The sequence below is a fragment of the Lissotriton helveticus genome, chromosome 9, assembly GCF_964261635.1.
Source record: "Lissotriton helveticus chromosome 9, aLisHel1.1, whole genome shotgun sequence".
Taxonomy (NCBI): domain Eukaryota; kingdom Metazoa; phylum Chordata; class Amphibia; order Caudata; family Salamandridae; genus Lissotriton; species Lissotriton helveticus.
The window spans coordinates 328,433,583-328,451,106 of record NC_136070.1 but is presented as its reverse complement, the minus strand read 5'-3'; the positions used below and the strand labels follow the sequence as shown (position 1 = coordinate 328,451,106).

The 17,524-nt window shown below is 40.9% G+C and overlaps 1 protein-coding gene across 7 annotated transcripts in view; it reads left to right on the top strand.

The window, feature by feature from the left end:
* The window catches only part of EML5 (EMAP like 5), a 1,317,369-nt gene that overhangs the window by 852,647 nt on the left and 447,198 nt on the right, over nucleotides 1-17,524 (top strand). For all 7 annotated transcript variants that reach the window (XR_013600929.1, XR_013600930.1, XR_013600931.1 and 4 more), the window contains exon 27: nucleotides 14,640-14,766. Coding sequence is in view for 4 of the 7 variants with exons in the window: in XM_078660021.1 (XP_078516147.1) it covers nucleotides 14,640-14,766 (127 nt within the window). In the remaining 3 variants the exon portion in view is untranslated. The remainder of the gene's footprint in view (nucleotides 1-14,639; nucleotides 14,767-17,524) is intronic.

The window sequence follows — 17,524 nt, the reverse complement described above, 5'->3', positions numbered from 1 at the left end:
TAAGCGTGCTGATCTCCGTCTCTAGATATCGCTATGATTTTACTTGCAATTTTCTCAGAAACTACTGAACAGATTTACACCATTTAACAAAAAGCACAATCTGCAAACAGAACTCTACCTCTCTGCCAAATTTCGTGTAATTCCGTTCAGCCGTTCGGGCTGTAGCCCTGGCTAAAGGTCCCTAGGAAAATTGCATTGGGAAAACACGTTTAGGGACCCCCTTTTTTCTCGGCCCCCACTTGACGAATCACCCCCAAACTTTCAGGGAAGGAGCGGAACCGAGCAGGCCATTTTCCTGGAGAAATTCACGACGATTCGTCCACTGGCGCCAAAGTTATTCCAAATAGAATGTTGTGGATTTCCTATGGAAACTAGGTTCTAACTATAACTGCCTAATGGCGACCGCCAGTAGGTAATATAGCTGTATATATATATATATATATATATATATATATATATATATATATATATATTCACTGAAAAAACCATAGGTTATAGACCATATATAGTTAGGAATTAGCATTTACAAAACCTTGAAAATTCACTGAAAAAACCATAGGTTGTAGACCATATATAGTTAGGAATTAGCATTTAAAAAACCTTATTTTACTCACACAAAACCATTGAAATTCCATATATAGTTAGTTGTACTAACTATATATCGCGCACCCGCAATCCACTGCTGATGATGTCACATATTACATCATTCATGACATGGTCAGTGACATCACTGATGACATCACTGATGACATCTCAAATGACATCACTGATGACATCACTGATGACAACATCCAGTGACTGTATGTTTCTGTAAAGTTAAAATATGTCTTATATATTGAAGAATGAGTGGATGTATAAGTGTCTGGATGATGTATTTAGTAGGTGCATGACTGACTGTATAAGTGAGTGATTAAATGTGTCTCACTGAGTGCATGGGTTAGTGACTAAACTGTTTTAAATTGTGCACCATTGTGTCTGTTGTTTTGTAATCTGATGCATGTGTTGATCATTAGCTATATGACTAACTATATGGGTTATTGATTAGTTGGCCAAGTATTTGTATGGGAGACTGAGTGTGTGTGTGGGTGGCTGGGAGGTGTATGACTCTGTGCATAGATGTGTGAGCAGTTGATTCACTAGATGTATGGGTTCAAAAGTGCATGTGGAAACAGCTGTATGGGCGGTTTACTGTGTGCATGAGTGTATTGGTGAGTGAATGGATATCTCAGTGCTACATGTCAAAGTAAGTACATATGTAAAACACAGTACATGTGGTAGTTGACATATATAAATAACTGTGCATAAGAGCCAGTGAATGTGTGAGTGGCTGTATGGATTATTGTGAACTTGTATCAGGGATTGTATAACAGAGTAAATATGTGTTATTATATGTTTCAATAAGTAAGGTGTGTTTAACTATATAGTTTTCGGAAATGGAGGTGTGATTGATTCTTTGCAAGACTGATTAGGTGTGTGAGTAACTCCATGGATGAGTGACAGTCTGTGAGTGTCTGTTTACACTGAGTGTATCTACGTTTTTATTAGAGTCTGAAGAGGTTCATCGTATCATCACATGAATGATGTCATGAGTAATGTGAAATGAGATGTCATCAGTGATGTCATCAGTGATGTCATTTGAGATGTCATCAGTGATGTCATCAGTGATGTCACTGACCATGTCATGAATGATGTAATATGTGACATCATCAGCAGTGGATTGCGGGTGCGCGATATATAGTTAGTACAACTAACTATATATGGAATTTCAATGGTTTTGTGTGAGTAAAATAAGGTTTTTTAAATGCTAATTCCTAACTATATATGGTCTACAACCTATGGTTTTTTCAGTGAATTTTCAAGGTTTTGTAAATGCTAATTCCTAACTATATATGGTCTATAACCTATGGTTTTTTCAGTGAATTTCATAGGTTTTTTAATAGCAAATCTTTATAAAAATAATACATTTTAAATCTAATTTTATATTTTATTTTTTTTTAATATTATTTTTAGTGCGCTCCCGGGGCGCGGACAGGTGAACGCACGGGTAAGCGCAATCTTGCGGCGCGCCCCGGGGCGCGTACTAATGCGCGTCCCGGAAGCGCTATTGCCGAGAACGAAAACAACATCGTGACGTATCGCGTAGCCGCCACGCCTTGCGTCATAAGACACGTATCGCGTAGCCGCGAGATGCGTCTTATGACGCACCGCGTAAGCGCACCCGGAAGCGCATACGATCGCGCAACGTAAGCGCCCCGATGCGCTTACGATACACGCCCGGGACGCGCCCCGGGGCGCGTAGCGTAAGCGCGTCAAACCATGTGACTTTAAAATAACACTTTTCATTGGTTCAGAACTTTTTTTTTTCCAAATTGTGTGAAACCCACCCATTTCTCTCACTATTGCTTTGTACTTGGAGAGAGCAAGAGCTGTTGTGTCTACTCTATCTCCTACTTTTCTGATCTCCAGCAATGGCTGCAAGAGAGTCATCCAGCAGTGATTCAGAGGGATTTTTAGATGAGGACCCTCCTCAGCAAAAGAAAAAAACCCATTTCATCTGGAAATTTTACGAAATCCCAGAAGGACAGAAAAAAGTCAACGCTCCCAAAGTAACATGCAAAATATGTGGGAGTAGTTTATCCAGAGGCAATCCTCTGAAAAAATATAGTTTTGGGAATGCTAATTTGATCCGGCATGTGAAAAGAAGACACCCTAACAACTTTGCCAGGGAGAGTGTCAGAGAGCTGGCACGGAATGTACCCACAGATGGCGGCAGCACCTCCACTGGTGGAGCAACACCTTCGGGACCACCCCGTGGAAGAATGGTTCCTAACATTCAGCCGGTGTTTGCGGGCATCAAATTTTTGTGCAAAGAGTGTGACGAACTGCTCTGCTATGGGGAGCAGAGTGTTGAACTGATTGCCCTAAAGAAACAGCAACACCGCTGCTCTTCCAGTCCCTAAATTTTCAAATTTTTTTGCTCCTGTTGAGCAGTTTTGGAATCCTTGTTTTTGTTTTTCCCTTGAAAAAAATCCAAAAAAAATATAAAATTGTTTTAAAAAGTCTAAAAAAATATAAAACAACAAAAACAAAAAAAAATATATAAAACAACAAAATCAAAAAAAAAGTTCTTTTCAGAACTACCTCCAATTTTTAAAAAGAAGCTTTATTTTTTTAAAAGTCTGTCATTTTTAATCTCCATGGTACGCTCCCCCGTACGCTCCCCGGTGCGCGTACCGGGCGCTCACCCCCGCGAAAATCGAATTTTTTTTATTTTTATTTTCACCCGCGGGAGCCTTTTATGGCCCCCACATGAAACCTAGGGGGTCAGGGGGTGTGTACCCTGCCCCCTCTTGCTCATTTCCCCCTTTGATTTTTGCCACCTCTTGTGTCTCAATCCTACCGAGACACAAGATGGCGGCCGCTGCGGACTGTTTCGAATGTTTACAGACACCCGAGAACCAATCAGCTTGCCGTGCGCAAGTCGCGTGGCGCGCCTGAAGCGCTCCCCGGTACGCGTACCGGGGAGCGCTCCAGGCGCGGCTCTAGATATATATCTTTTTTTGAACGTTAATTTCTCAAAATCCACTGTAGCACATATATTGAGACCTACAAAAGGCACATCGGGCTACCAGTCCCTACAATTTTGCCAAGTTTCGTGCAAATCCATTCAGCCGTTCGGGCTAAAAGTGAGGCCAACCGCCCTATGGAAAACTCAATGTTAAAAACACGTTTTGGGACCCCCCTTTTTTCTTGGCCCCCCCTGGACGAACACCCCCCAAATTTTCAGGGGCTGCTCAGAAACAAAATGTTCCATTTTCCAGAAAATTTCATCCAATTCCGTCCACAAACGCCAAAGTTATTAGACATAGAATTTTCAAAAATCCCATAGGGAAAAAATCCTAACTATATATACCTACTGGCGACCGCCAGTAGGTAATATATATATATATATATATTCACTGAAAAAACCATAGGTTTCACATCAGTTATAGTTAGGAATTAACATTAAAAAAAACTATTAAATTCACTGGAAAAAACATAGGTTTTACACCAGTTATAGTTAGCTGGAAATTTTACTCGCATAAAACCATTGAAATTCCCACGTTATAGTTAGTTGGACTCACTATAACTTGCGCGTGCAATGCACTGCTGATGACGTCACATATTACATCACTCATGACATGGTCAGTGACATCACTCATGACATCACTGATGACACCATCCAGTGAATGTGTCTATTTTTTAAAAATAATTATGTATTATATATGTATATGTAAAAGTTGATGGAAGAATAAATGTTTAAATAAGTGTTTACATGGATGTTTTTTTAAAATACATATATTAGAGAGTAATGTTTAAATATTTAAATATATGTATTAGTGTTTCACTTTGTGTATAAGTGGCTGCATGGGTTGCTGAGTAGCTACATGTGTATGTATATGGGTTATTAGATGTTTTTCTTAGTATCAGTATGAGTGTTTGTATGGTTTGAAGGGGGTATTTCCTAGCACATAGATGCATGAATGACTGACTCTCTCTTTGTATGTGTTTTGAAGACAGCATATGTGCAGGACTGTATGGGTGGATGAGTGTGTATATGTGTGTGTTAGTGAGTGAATGACTGTCTCACTAGTGTCTTTATCAGTAACTACATATGCTTTAATCTAGTATATGTGAATATTGATGTATATAAGTGAGTATATGTGAGAGTGAGGGATTGTAAGAGTTCCTGTTTAAATTAGTATGTGTCTCTATAAGTGATTGTTTAAGAGAGTAAGAATGCGTAAGTTTCCTTAGAAGTGGTAGTGTGTGTATATCTGTATATGCAAATAAATGGATGTTCAATAGTTTATTTGCATGTGTGAGTATGTGTGAGAGTATCTTTTGGATGACTGTCGGTGTGTAACAGGATGTATATGTGTATCACTACATATGATGAGTGAGTATATGTATGAGTGACTATATAGAACTGTTGGTGAATGAGTGGATGTGTATATAGATGGTGGAATTATTGAATTGGTTGTTGTAACTGGTATGGGTATCTCCATTTTTTTGAAAATGTTAGTTTCTATTTTTGAATATGTGTTTCAAGGGTTACATTACACTGAAAGGAGGTCTGTCACAAGGATGGTGTCATCAGTGATGTCATGAGTAATGTCACTGACCATGTCATGAGTGATGTAATATGTGACGTCATCAGCAGTGCATTGCACGCGCAAGTTATAGTGAGTCCAACTAACTATAACGTGCGAATTTCAATGGTTTTATGCGAGTAAAATTTCCAGCTAACTATAACTGGTGTAAAACCTATGTTTTTTTCAGTGAATTTAATAGGTTTTTTTAATGTTCCTAACTATAACTGATGTGAAACCTATGGTTTTTTCAGTGAATTTCAATGTTTTGTAATAGCAAATCTCTATAGGTATGAAAAGTAATATTTTTTATAACCAATTTTATATTGTATAAATATGTAAAAAAAAAATTACTTTTTTAAAAATATTTTTTGCCCGGAGCGCTCCCGGGGCGCGTACCGGTGAACGCACGGGTAAGCGCAATGTTACGGAGCGCCCCGGGCGCGTACCGGGGAGCGTCCCATTAGCGCTAATCCCGCGAACGAAAACACCATTGTGACGTTTCGCGTAGTCGCGTGCTGCGTCATATGACTGCGTATGACACTGCGTAAGCGCACCCGGAAGCACGCGATCGTAAACGATCGTGCAACGTCTTGACGCGCTTCCGCGACGCGCCCCGGGGCGCGCCCCGGGGCGCCTAGCGTAAGCGAGTCGGGTCATGTGATCTGAAAATAACACTTTTCATTGGTGCAAATCAGTTTTGGTTTCCAAATGATTAAAGCCTGGATCATGTGACTTGAAAATAACACTTTTCATTGGTTCAGAACAGTTTTGTTTTCCAAATAATGAAAGCCCCACCTTTTTTCTTTATTCTGACTTTGTCTTTTGACTGAGGAAGACCTGTTTGGAGTTCTATCTGTACTCTTTACTTGAATAACATGGCTACAGTAGCAGCAACAGCTGGAGCATCTGCCCCACCACCACCACCACCATCTAAAAGACCACGAGAAGATTACCTTGGTGGTCAAGAGGAAGAGGAGGAGGATTTTGAAGAGGAGGCACAAAGAAGGCAGTACTTGCCTGAAGATAAACAGCCCTACAAACCGAAAGAACACTTTGTATGGGAGTTCTATAAAATCCCAAGGGGTTTTAAGAAAGTCAACGCGGCAAAGGTAACTTGCTTGATTTGTGGTGCTGAATTGTCTAGGGGGAACCCTAACAAAAAGTATTCCTTCGGGAATCACACCATGATTTGCCACATGATGCGTTGGCATCCAAATAATTATGCTAATGCAAAGTTAAGGGACCTCTGCAGTAAACTACCCCCATCATCGTCTAGACCCTCAACATCAAAACAACCCACTCCATCGGGTTCGGGGGCAAGAGACACATTGGATACTATCCAACCTAAGTTTGGCAATGACTAAATTTTATGCAAATTTTGTAACAAGACACATTGCTACGGTGAGCACAGCATCGAACTTATTATGGTTGCTGGTGATAACCACAAGTGTACAAAAAAAAACTAATTTTTCCTGGTTTTTTTTATGCTCCAGTTGAACCATTTACAATTCCCTGTTTTTTGTTTCTCCCCATAAAAAATACAAAAAAAATATAAAAGTGTTCAGAAAAGCCAAAAAAAGTAAAAAATGTTCAAAAAAACATAAAAAAATATAAAACAACAAAAAGAAGAAAAAAACAGTTCTTTTTAGAACTACCTTTACTTTATAAAAATAAACCTATATTTTTAAAGAATCTCTGTCAATTTTTTTTCCTCAGGGTACGCGCCGGGGCGCGTACCCAAAAAAAAAGAAATTTTTTTTTTATGAAGGAGTTAGCATGAGGGAAAAACACAAAGAGAGTAATGTTAAGAGAAAGAGAGCTACAGGGAGAAACACAGAGGGATTGTTTATCACATAGTAAAAAACAGAAAAGGTGTAATAGGGTGGAAGTGAGAAAAGGAAAATGAATAAGGAAGCGAAAGAAGGGAAGAGAGAGGAAGAAGACTAAAGTAGACATAGTGAGAGAATGTGAATGGATGTTGAAAGACAAATAAAAACCAGTAAAAAATGGGGAATGAAGAGTAGTGACGGATCCAGGATAAATGAACAACGGTGAGAGAGGGTAAGGAAAGAGCAGTGAGTATAAGTAAAGAGGGGTGAAAGAGGGTAAAAAATTGAATTAGGATAACACATGGGGAGTGATAAAAAGAAAGGACACAGACAGTAAAGCAAAGACTGTCAGAATGGGTCTGAGTGACACAGCAAAGAAAGGTAAGTAATGCAGTATGTGTGACTTATAGGGGGGTGAGGTGTGTGTGTGAGTGTGGGTGTGTGGGATGTGTGGGTGTGGATGTGTAAGGTGTCGGTGTGGGGGTGTGGGGTGTTTGGGTGTGGGTGGAGGTGTGCGTGTGTGAAGTGTGTGTGGGGAGTATGTGGGTGTGGGGGTGTGGGGTTGTGTGCGTGTGGGTGTGTGTGGGATGTACTTGTAGGTACCTAAAACAGCCACAGAACCCAAAAGCTCTTTTCAGAGCTACCCTACCTGTAATCACTCAAAATGATTATTTTACACTATTATTTTCACTATTTTTCCCCATGGTACGCTCCCCGGTACGTTCCCCGGTGCGCTTACCGGGCACTCCCCCCGCGAAAATCGAAAAAAAATGTAAAAAATGTTTTCACCCGCGGGACCCTTTTATGGCCCCCACATCAAACCTAGGGGGTATGGGGGGGTCTACCCTGCCCCCTTTTGGTTATTTCCCCCTTTATTTTTACCACCTCTTGTGTCTCGATCCTACCGAGACACAAGATGGCGGCCGCTCAGGACTGTTTCGAATGTTTACAGACACCCGAGAGCCAATCAGCTTTCCATACGCAAGTCGCGTAGCGCGCCCGGTGCGCTCCCCGGTGCGCGTACCAGGGCGCGCCCATAGACATATATATTTTTTTTAACCTAAATTACTCAAAATCCACTGGAGCACATATCTTGAGACATAGCAAAGGCACATCGGGCTACCAGTCCCTACAATTTTGCCAAGTTTGGTGAAAATCCATTCAGCCCTTCGAGCTAAAAGTGCGACCGACCGCCCTATGGAAATTAACATTGGGAAAACATGTTTTGGGACCCCCTTTTATCTCGGCCCCCGCTTGACGAATCCCCCCCAAACTTTCAGGAAAGGAGCGGAGCGCCGCGAGGCAAAGTTGCTGAAAAATTCAGGCAGATTCCTCAACCGGCACCAAAGTTATTCCCAATAGAATGTTGCGATTTCCCTATGGAAATCAATCCTAACTATAACTACCTACTGGCGACCGCCAGTAGGTAATATATAAAATTTCTATGGCAAAATGAAACCCCTCATTTTGTTCCTTTTCAAATTAAATGTATTAAGTGTTACCACTTTATTCCAATCAAGATGACTTCAGGTGTGCCATACTTTTGTCATAAGTAAGACTGTTAGCGCTCTAGTTGTTCTTTAGAGCACTCTGGGACATTCTGTCATTGGGCTATAGTTGGGCTACATCTGGCTGATATTTGGGCTACATTTGGGCTCTTTTGTCTCTGGTGGCCATCTTGGGAGACTGCATATCAGAATTCTTTTAATGAAATTTAAGAGGATTTGAGAAGTCACTCAAAATGTGCCCTAATTTTTCTTTCTTCAGCACTAATCATAATTTCTATGGCAAAATGAACCCCCTCATTTTGTTCCTTTGCAAATTAAATGTATTAAGTGTTAACACTTTATTCCAATCAAGATGACTTCAGGTGTGCCATACTTTTGTCATAAGTAAGACTGTTAGCGCTCTAGTTGTTCTTTAGAACACTCTGGGACATTCTGTCATTGGGCTATAGTTGGGCTACATCTGGCTGATATTTGGGCTACATTTGTTTTTTTTGTCTCTGGTGGCCATCTTCGGGCTACATTGGGCTACATTTGGGCTCTAACATATATATAGCCCAATGTAGCCCAATATATATTTTTTCAAAGTTAATTTTCGTAAAAACCACTTGAGCATATATCTTGATACATAGCAAAGGCACATCGGGGTACCAGTCCCTACAATTTTGCCAAGTTTGGTGGAAATCCATTCAGCCGTTCGGGCTAAAAGTGAGTCCAACCGCCCTATGGAAATTAACATGGGGAAAACACGTTTTGGGACCCCCCTTTTATCTCGGCCCCCGCTTGACGGATCCCCCTGAAACTTTCAGGGAAGGAGCGGAGCGCAGCGAGGCAAAGTTAAGGAAAATTACAGGCAGATCCCTCATTCGGCGCCAAAGTTATTCCAATAGAATGTTGCGGATTTCCTATGGAAAACGATCCTAACTATAACTACCTACTGGCAAACGCCAGTAGGTAATATATATATATATATATATATATATATATATATATATATATATATATATATATATATATATATATTTATTTATTTTTGAATTTTTGGGGTATATATATTCTGGGGTCCCTGCGCATGGGCGGGAATATTCAGTGCTTATGACATTAATGAGGATACCCCAAGAGAACTAGTATTACAGGTAAGTAACTTATCCTTTCAGTGGGCCCAGCACCAAGGAAGCCTGGCAGATGTCATTAAGATCTCGGAAGAAATTGCACAGGATCTGCAATGGTAGCTGCTCAGTTGTAACTTGACTGTCAATAGAGCTTCTTCCTTTCCCACCCAAAATTGCCAGTGATGATGGATGTATCACTGCTGGATTGAGCAGGTCAAATGGGGAGGCGAAGATCAGAGGTTTCTGATTTTCATCCGTCTGCTGGAGTTGCGAACTATTCATCTTCTGTTGAAGGCCTTCCTGGCAACCATTAGGAGGAAGGTGGTGTAGATTCTCATAGACAACAGCACAGCCATGTGGTACTGCAGCAAGCATGCCAGGGAGGGATATAAGTCCTGTGCCGAGAGGCTCTGCTACTCTTAAGTTGGCGAGCGTATCAGGGCATTTCCCTGATAATAAACAACCTGGTGGGATTGAATGCAAGGGCGAATTAGCTCAACCGACTGTGTCCAGTGGATCACAAATGACACAAACACTTCAGTGTGACACAGGCATCTTCCCAAAATGCAGAAAACCCTAGCTAGAACATTTATCACCGCTATCGAAAACTTAGAGTGTTAAACGTTTTGCGCTCTATGTTTCTGTGGAGACACTTGCTGGGAGATGGCTTCCAACTGGAATGGAACACTAGACTCTTGTATGCTTTCCAACACTTGCCTCTCCTGCCCGGAGTTCTGAAAAAGATTGCGAACGACTGGACCCAAACCATCCTAGTGGATTTGGATTGCACTAGGAGAGTGTGGTTTATGGAACTTCTTGGTGTGAGCATCTCCTCTCCGGTCAGGCTCTCACTTTGAGAGAATATCCTGTTGCAGCATGAGGACAAGATCCTTCACCTGAGCCTAAGTAATCTGCACTTGATGTGTGAAGATTGAGCAGCAACAGTTACCATCATTTGATCTGCCGGCTGAAGTGGTTAGTGTCAACCATGCAACTACACATCTTTCTACGAAGTCCATTTATGCTGGTCCCTCCCAAAAAATCTAAGGCCTTATACAGAGTCCATGAGAAAGTAACCTTAAAAGACAAACTGTTGGATTCCTGTTGTTTGTTTTCTCTTTAGCCTAGAAAGGTCTTGCTTTGGGCATGATAAAAGGTTATTTGTCAGCCCTTTATGCCTTTTTACGTTTATTAGATTAAACATCCCTGTTTAAATCATCTGTTGTGATGCAGCTTATTAAAGGTTTGACACATGTTTCCTCCAAAACCTTGGTCTTGAAGTTCCCCAAGTGTGCACCCTTCAAGCCAATGCATAGCTGCGTGTAAGACCTTCTGACCCCAAAGACCTACTTTCTGTTTACTATCATTTCAGCTTGTTGCATGAGTGAATATCAGGCACTGTTGGTGAACCGGTCTATTCCAGATTTTTTCCAAACAAACTAGTGCCGAGCTCTCAGACAGCCTTCTTACCCAAATTTGTGAATCCTTTTCACATTGGGCAACCCATCAACCTCCCAGCATTCCTTGACTCGCCTCACCCATGGAAAGAGAAGAGGCTCCATTGATAGGACCAGAAACTTTTAGATCGATCGTACCAATGATCATTGGGTGGACGATCAGTTTTTGTGGGGTTCTCTTGGCTCTAGAAAGACAAGAGTGATGAACACTCTGTTGAGGTGGATAGTCTTCTACATTAATCTCTGCTACACGCGGGCCAAAAAGCAACCTTCAGAAGGACTGAGAGCTTATTCGTTCTGGGATAAGGTTGCTTCCACTGTGCTGGTATGAGGATTGCCTGTCCTCGACATTTACCAGTCCGCGATGCGAGTGTGGGTGCACATATTCACTAAGAAATAATGCCTTGGACAACCAGGTATGACAGAAAGAACATTTAGCCTGTACAGTCCTGAAGGATTCCACTCAACGGCCTTTGGGAGGTACTGCTTTGGTTTCTATTGTAAAGGTGAGAAATTTGTGACAAGAAATATACATCACTTACCTTCAATAAAGCTCTTTCTGTTGGATACTATTATCTAACGACAGATTCCGTACTGCCCTCCCTCCTCTACATAATGTAGTGTGACCTCTTTTTAACATCTAAAAGATCCCAAGTCAGAAATCGGCACACTACAACTGATAATTCTTTCACTCTCGGTGCCTGAGGGCGCAAAGTGAGTCAAGCAAGAAACTGACATCAGTGCGCAAGGGTGGGGTTCATATGCAGCTCCCCTCTATCATTTCCGGGCTAGTACAGAGCCAGCTCAGAGTTGCATGGCCCCAACTGGCGGTGATCAGGAACTATGTTTAAAAGTTTCCAGGTCCAATCTTACGTCTGAGGAATATTCTAAAGGTGAGAAATATATGGTTACATAGAGTATACAATAGAATGTGCATTACCGAATGAAAGAAACTTGTTCTTAGGGTTATGGGAAGGTTAGCATCAAGGGGTAGTTTGGGGTTTTAAAGGTTTCAGAGATGAGAAGCGTTAAGGGGAGTTAAGGAGTTTTTGGGGTATTGATACATAAATTAAAGTATGTAATAAAAACGACTCTTGAAGTTCAATATTTTTGGAGATGTCATAGGTAATTTTATAGGTCAAAACATTCTAACCATGACAGTTTCAACTCAATTTTAATGCAGTCAACATTTTGAGAGTCGACATTATTATATAGAATCAGTAACATATCCAGATAATTATCTCTTTTTTTTTTACATCCATTCACTTCATAAGAATGTTCTCTTCATTTATTGGATGTAAGAAGGGTACCGCAATTTTATCTTGACAAAACCAAGACTCTTCTCAAGTCCAGCCAGTAATTTAATAAGTATGGCCATGTTCAACAAGGTCTGGCCACATGTAAACGATCCATCACACTTTGGATTGTGGCCTGCTTATCCATGTGTTACCAATTGCCTGGTAAACGATTGCAGGGAAACCAAGGGCCCCATCTACTAGGGGGGCCTCCACAACTTGGCCTACAAATAGCCCACTATTCGATATATGCAAGGCAGCCACCTGAAAGTCAGTACATTTCTTCACAAGACATTACTTCTTGACTCTGACACAAGGCGTGATTCTAAGGTTAGTCAGGCCACCCTCAGAAATCTCTTCTGGTGGTCAGACCATAAACCAGGACACACTTTATTCATACCCCTGAGAAATATATCGCTCATATTTTCTTCCCACTAAGCCACCTACAAAATTTGGCTTTAGCTTGCTACAATATTCTAACATTTATACCTATCAATGACGAACGTTTAATGGTGAAAATTTGATACCTTGTAGTCCTTGTTCTGTATTGTAAATCATTATTGAAGACATAAAGGACCCTCCCGACTCCTCAATTTTGTCTTTGTCATTTGAAACAACAGTTGGTTGAGTTAAATCACACCTCCTTCTCTCTCTTAAAAAAGACCTGACTATATGAGGCAGTCGCAGCACAGAGCATCTTAGTAGTGTAAACTCCTGGAGTCTTAAAGGAATAGGATGTTTCTTTGACTCTTCTTCAATCTAAGCCGATCAGGATTTGCTTTTCCGTCAGTGTTAGACAGCTTCTCAACATTTTGCACTTAGGTGCTGCAATGTAGTCTTGAGATTGAGTATTTGTAGATTGGTAGTTCACATTTTGAAAAAAACTTGTCTTTTGATAGACTCCTGAAGGGAGCTGCGCTCCATATAGACATGAAATGTGCACCCTATTTGAGAACACGTTAAAATATACTGATATTAGGTCTTCCATGGTTCATACACTCAGTGGGGAATTATTCTAACTTTCACGCAGAACCAGTTCTACAAGCAAGTAAGTCTTTTTCACTAACACCATTTGTGATCTTTCGCAGATTAGAGGTTTCATTGATCATCAGTGTTTCATCCAAAATAAGCCAGTTCTTAGAGTTCTGCATACCCTAAATATCCAGGCCCTTTTGTATTGCTTTTACAGTGGTCGTAAACCTTTCCTTCAATTATTACCAAATTAATGAAATCATTAGAAACTATTGAGCTCTGTCAGCCTAGACATTCTTCGAGTTCACAGCTATCTAGCAGGAGCACTCAGAGGCTGAGTTCACGGCAGTGCTAGGACACATTAGTAGATCACTTTCTATGGTTCCATCCTCAGAGGGGATCCAGAATGTCACTGGAAGCATCAAAATATATTATAATTAGCAAGTGAGGAAGTCACTAAATGTCACTTCGCTTGGGTCGCCAGAAGGTGTTGCACCTGTAGTACGTAGAGGATGTTACAGGGGGTCGTATCAGGATATAAGACCTACTATATAGGTTGAGTGGGTATGGAAAATCTTCAAATATGTGAAGGCAGCACTAAATCCCCTGAATGATGATTCTTCTCTGATCAGGAATTTATTGGTTGGTTTGCTTTCTCCATTGTAGGATAGCATGGTAGAACACAAATCTCGTTAGATTCTGCACTGGAGAAAAGAAATCCTGCAACTGACGATTTAGCATTTCCTCTACAAATAGGAGAATTGTCAGTTGCCTCTCTCCCAACGCTAAATCAGACCCTTAATCTGAAAACTCCTTACTGAAAATGTGTTGCCTTAAGAAGTATGTGACACATCCCTGTCTTTGATCCTGGCATATCAGGTCATATACTCCATTTCCTATGAGGCTCTTAAATTGCAATATTTTGAAATCAAATGCTTTGTTTGTCCATTCAGTGCTTTAATATAATAGTTAATCTGCTTATGTCAAGTGTGGGGAGGATGAAAGATGTTGGTGTGGAATACAAAGGATACACCTGTGCAAATAAAGCAATTAAAGTGCCAGGATTCAAATTTTAAATTTCTCTTTTGCCCTGACTTGTGCAAGCCAGGTTTGGAGTATTTTGGCCAATCTGGTTTATTTAAATATCAACCATTTGAGTTGTTTGAACACTGAAATGAAACAAACATGGTGTTCCAGAAGGCGGTGCAGGAAAACTCCATCCTAGAGATCAACTGTTTGCCTATCTCAGAAATGGCAATCGTGCCCTGTTTGTCCTTATTTTGGGAATGCGTAACCTTCTTTAGTCTTCATGTCTGTTCTTTCTTGTTCCTCAGGGTATGACAGTGATGTGACGAGAGAGAATGAAATTAATTATACCATTAAAGCCTTATCCTCAAGCATCAGGCCCATGATGGGAATCAAGCCTCACCTGCAACAGAAGGAGCCCTCATTAGATGAAAGGTAACTACAAGTGCACGTCTTCCCAGGTCTTTGGACAGCATCAGAAGGCTAACTAGATTTTTTGTAAAATGCAGCAGGCCTGATTCACAAAACCATGTGTGTAAATCAAACCTGCAAGTGCAAATGTCTAGATGTATGATTGCAACGATTTCACGGCAAGTGACATTGCAGTTGTAAATCCTTTTACTCCTTCGTTACATTGTCCCATAATCATTTGATATTTCCAGAAGTAAATGTCAAGCAAGGGATGGGTAGTTGATGTTCCAAGGCGTGAAAATTATGAACAGCAACAAGGTACTTGAAAACACCTCTCTGATCTTTTCCCAAAATGGAAGTGCACAGATATTTACTCTCTCATGGTCAGCAGTAAATCTCTTATCAGAATGAGAAGGAAAACGGAACACCCCTAAAAAAAAAAAAAAAAATCCATGGATAAAATTGAAAGAAAATAATGTGTCTGCCATTGCATAAAAGTGGTGTCATTTCACTATGGATATGGGAATGTTGTGTGCAATTGCAATGGTCAAAATGCCAATGCAGAGGCACATCCACGTTCACAAAATGTTTCTGAAATATGTCTGGAAAGGTACGAGTGGCACTGGTCCCTAGAGTAACCTTAAAGGTTTGGGAACAGAAATGTGTAAACTTGCTCTCATGGTTGGAAACTGCAGGTGCAGATTAATAACTGTTGTGTGAATCGGGCCTATGATATTTGGTGTTCTGCTGTTTTGCATTATGCACACAATAGTGACTTTTTAGTTATGGTTGAGTTGTACTTTCATAAAAGAAAATTTGGATTGCTAATAACTTTGGACCAGTTTGATGAATCTGCACACAATGGAAAATGAAAAGTATTTAGCCAGCTTAGAATTTCTTTGCTAATTTTAATGCAGATTGATCATAGTACGCAAAGATTTGGGGGTGGTTGAGGGAAAACGTTTGTTTCCCTTTCAAAATTCTATAGGAATTTTTGCCTGTGCACATCAAACACTGCAGGACAGATTTACACAAAGCGTGGATTGACCTATGGCTTGGTGCAACCTGAAATCTGTTTGAGGTTTAATGTAAACTTCGCATTGAATGAAATGAGCTTTAGTCCTATTGGTCAAGAGGAGCTGTCCAATTTCGCTGTGTCTGCCATTATAAGGTTTAAAAGCTAGTTGTGCCACTTCTAAAGAAGTATGGATTTGTATGAAGGCAACGTGAGTACACTCCTCATCATAGGGGGAAAGGGTTCACTCTAAAGGGTGGTAAATATTCTGATTAGTAAAAAAGGAAAATAACAATGTTTGCCCCATGAACAGGTGCTCCTGCTTTCTGAACCTCATGCAAAAAAGTCTTCTAGGGCATCAGCGGCTTTTTCCATACTACATTCACTCCAGTGATGTAACTGGGGCAGATGAGACTGTCTGAGCAAAAAAGCACTGCCTAGGCCTGCTTCCTCCAGCAAAGTGAGAAGGGGAAATAAAAAATAGGGGACATACGCCCTCACTGGATAAGGGGAAATGCTATGTGGGGTTGAAAATCAACCCAAGTGGGTTGTCCGGTTTGGCAGTATAACGAAGGACTCTCTGGGGAACAGTCCTCTCCACACAGTGAAGGAAATGCTCTAAGGGGGGCAGGGTAGGGCTGGGCCACGACAAAGCAAAACTAAAAGGATGTTGAACCAAGGCCTTATGGGGCTCTTTATTTCTGTCATTCACCAGCAGCAGAAAGAAATCTTGCATTGGTGTCTTATCACAAGCTAGTGCTGCAATTCAGTGTCACTAGAAGTTCCTTTGTGACATAGGAACCTAGTGACAGGCATCTGTTATTTAGCATTGGTGTTCATGGGCATAAAACATTATTTAATTCCCACTGAGTAATTTGTAGCCACTTACTTTTAAAATTACCTTGTCAAGTTTTTTTTCTTTTCAATTGCTTTTGGCCCTGGTGCTATATTAATGGTTGAATGCCATATCCTGCTGATTTTGATTATGCTTTGTCCCACAAGACCACATTTAGGAATTTGTCAAACACAGGATGCACATTTCACATGTGTTATTTATATAGGCCATGTTCGTGCAATCACAAGTGGCTGAGATTAATTCAAGCATTCCATCATTGACCCTGTTGTTTTTACAATAGATTTCCTAAATGCAACAGGTATGTCCCAAATGGGTTCCGTGCTCACTGTGTCATAGGACTCAAGCTATACCTCACTGATGAGACCTAAGTAGGCTGAACCTTGTCTGGGAATGCTTGTTTATCCAGTATTGGCTCTGTCGTAGATTCACATGCTTGAATCATTCCCCGTCATTGAAGTGGGAGTCTCAGAGTACAATAGTAAAGCAGTATGTATAACAATCATAGACTATAATGGCAATCGGCCATCAATTTAACATCCTAGCTATATCCTTTTTATTTAAAGTCTGTTTTATTATAAAGAACCACACCCATAATAGGGTCTCAAAAACACAGCGTTAAGCCTACAACCCCAGACCGGGACCGGCCGCGACAGTTGTCAGTAATCAAACATAGATGCCAGACAGAGTGAACTATTGGACACAGCGCCTTGCCTACAACCCCAGCGGGGCCGGCCGCATGGCTTAATACAAGCTGGCATAACAACATGGTACGTGTACAACCCAGATCTCGCAGCCCTTGGGAATAATGCATCAGAAGATTGATCCAATATACTGTAAAAGGCCCAGCAGGGCGCCACGATCATATAAAAGGTCCAAGAGCCGAATAGGAAGACGAGAGAGGCAGGGGGAAA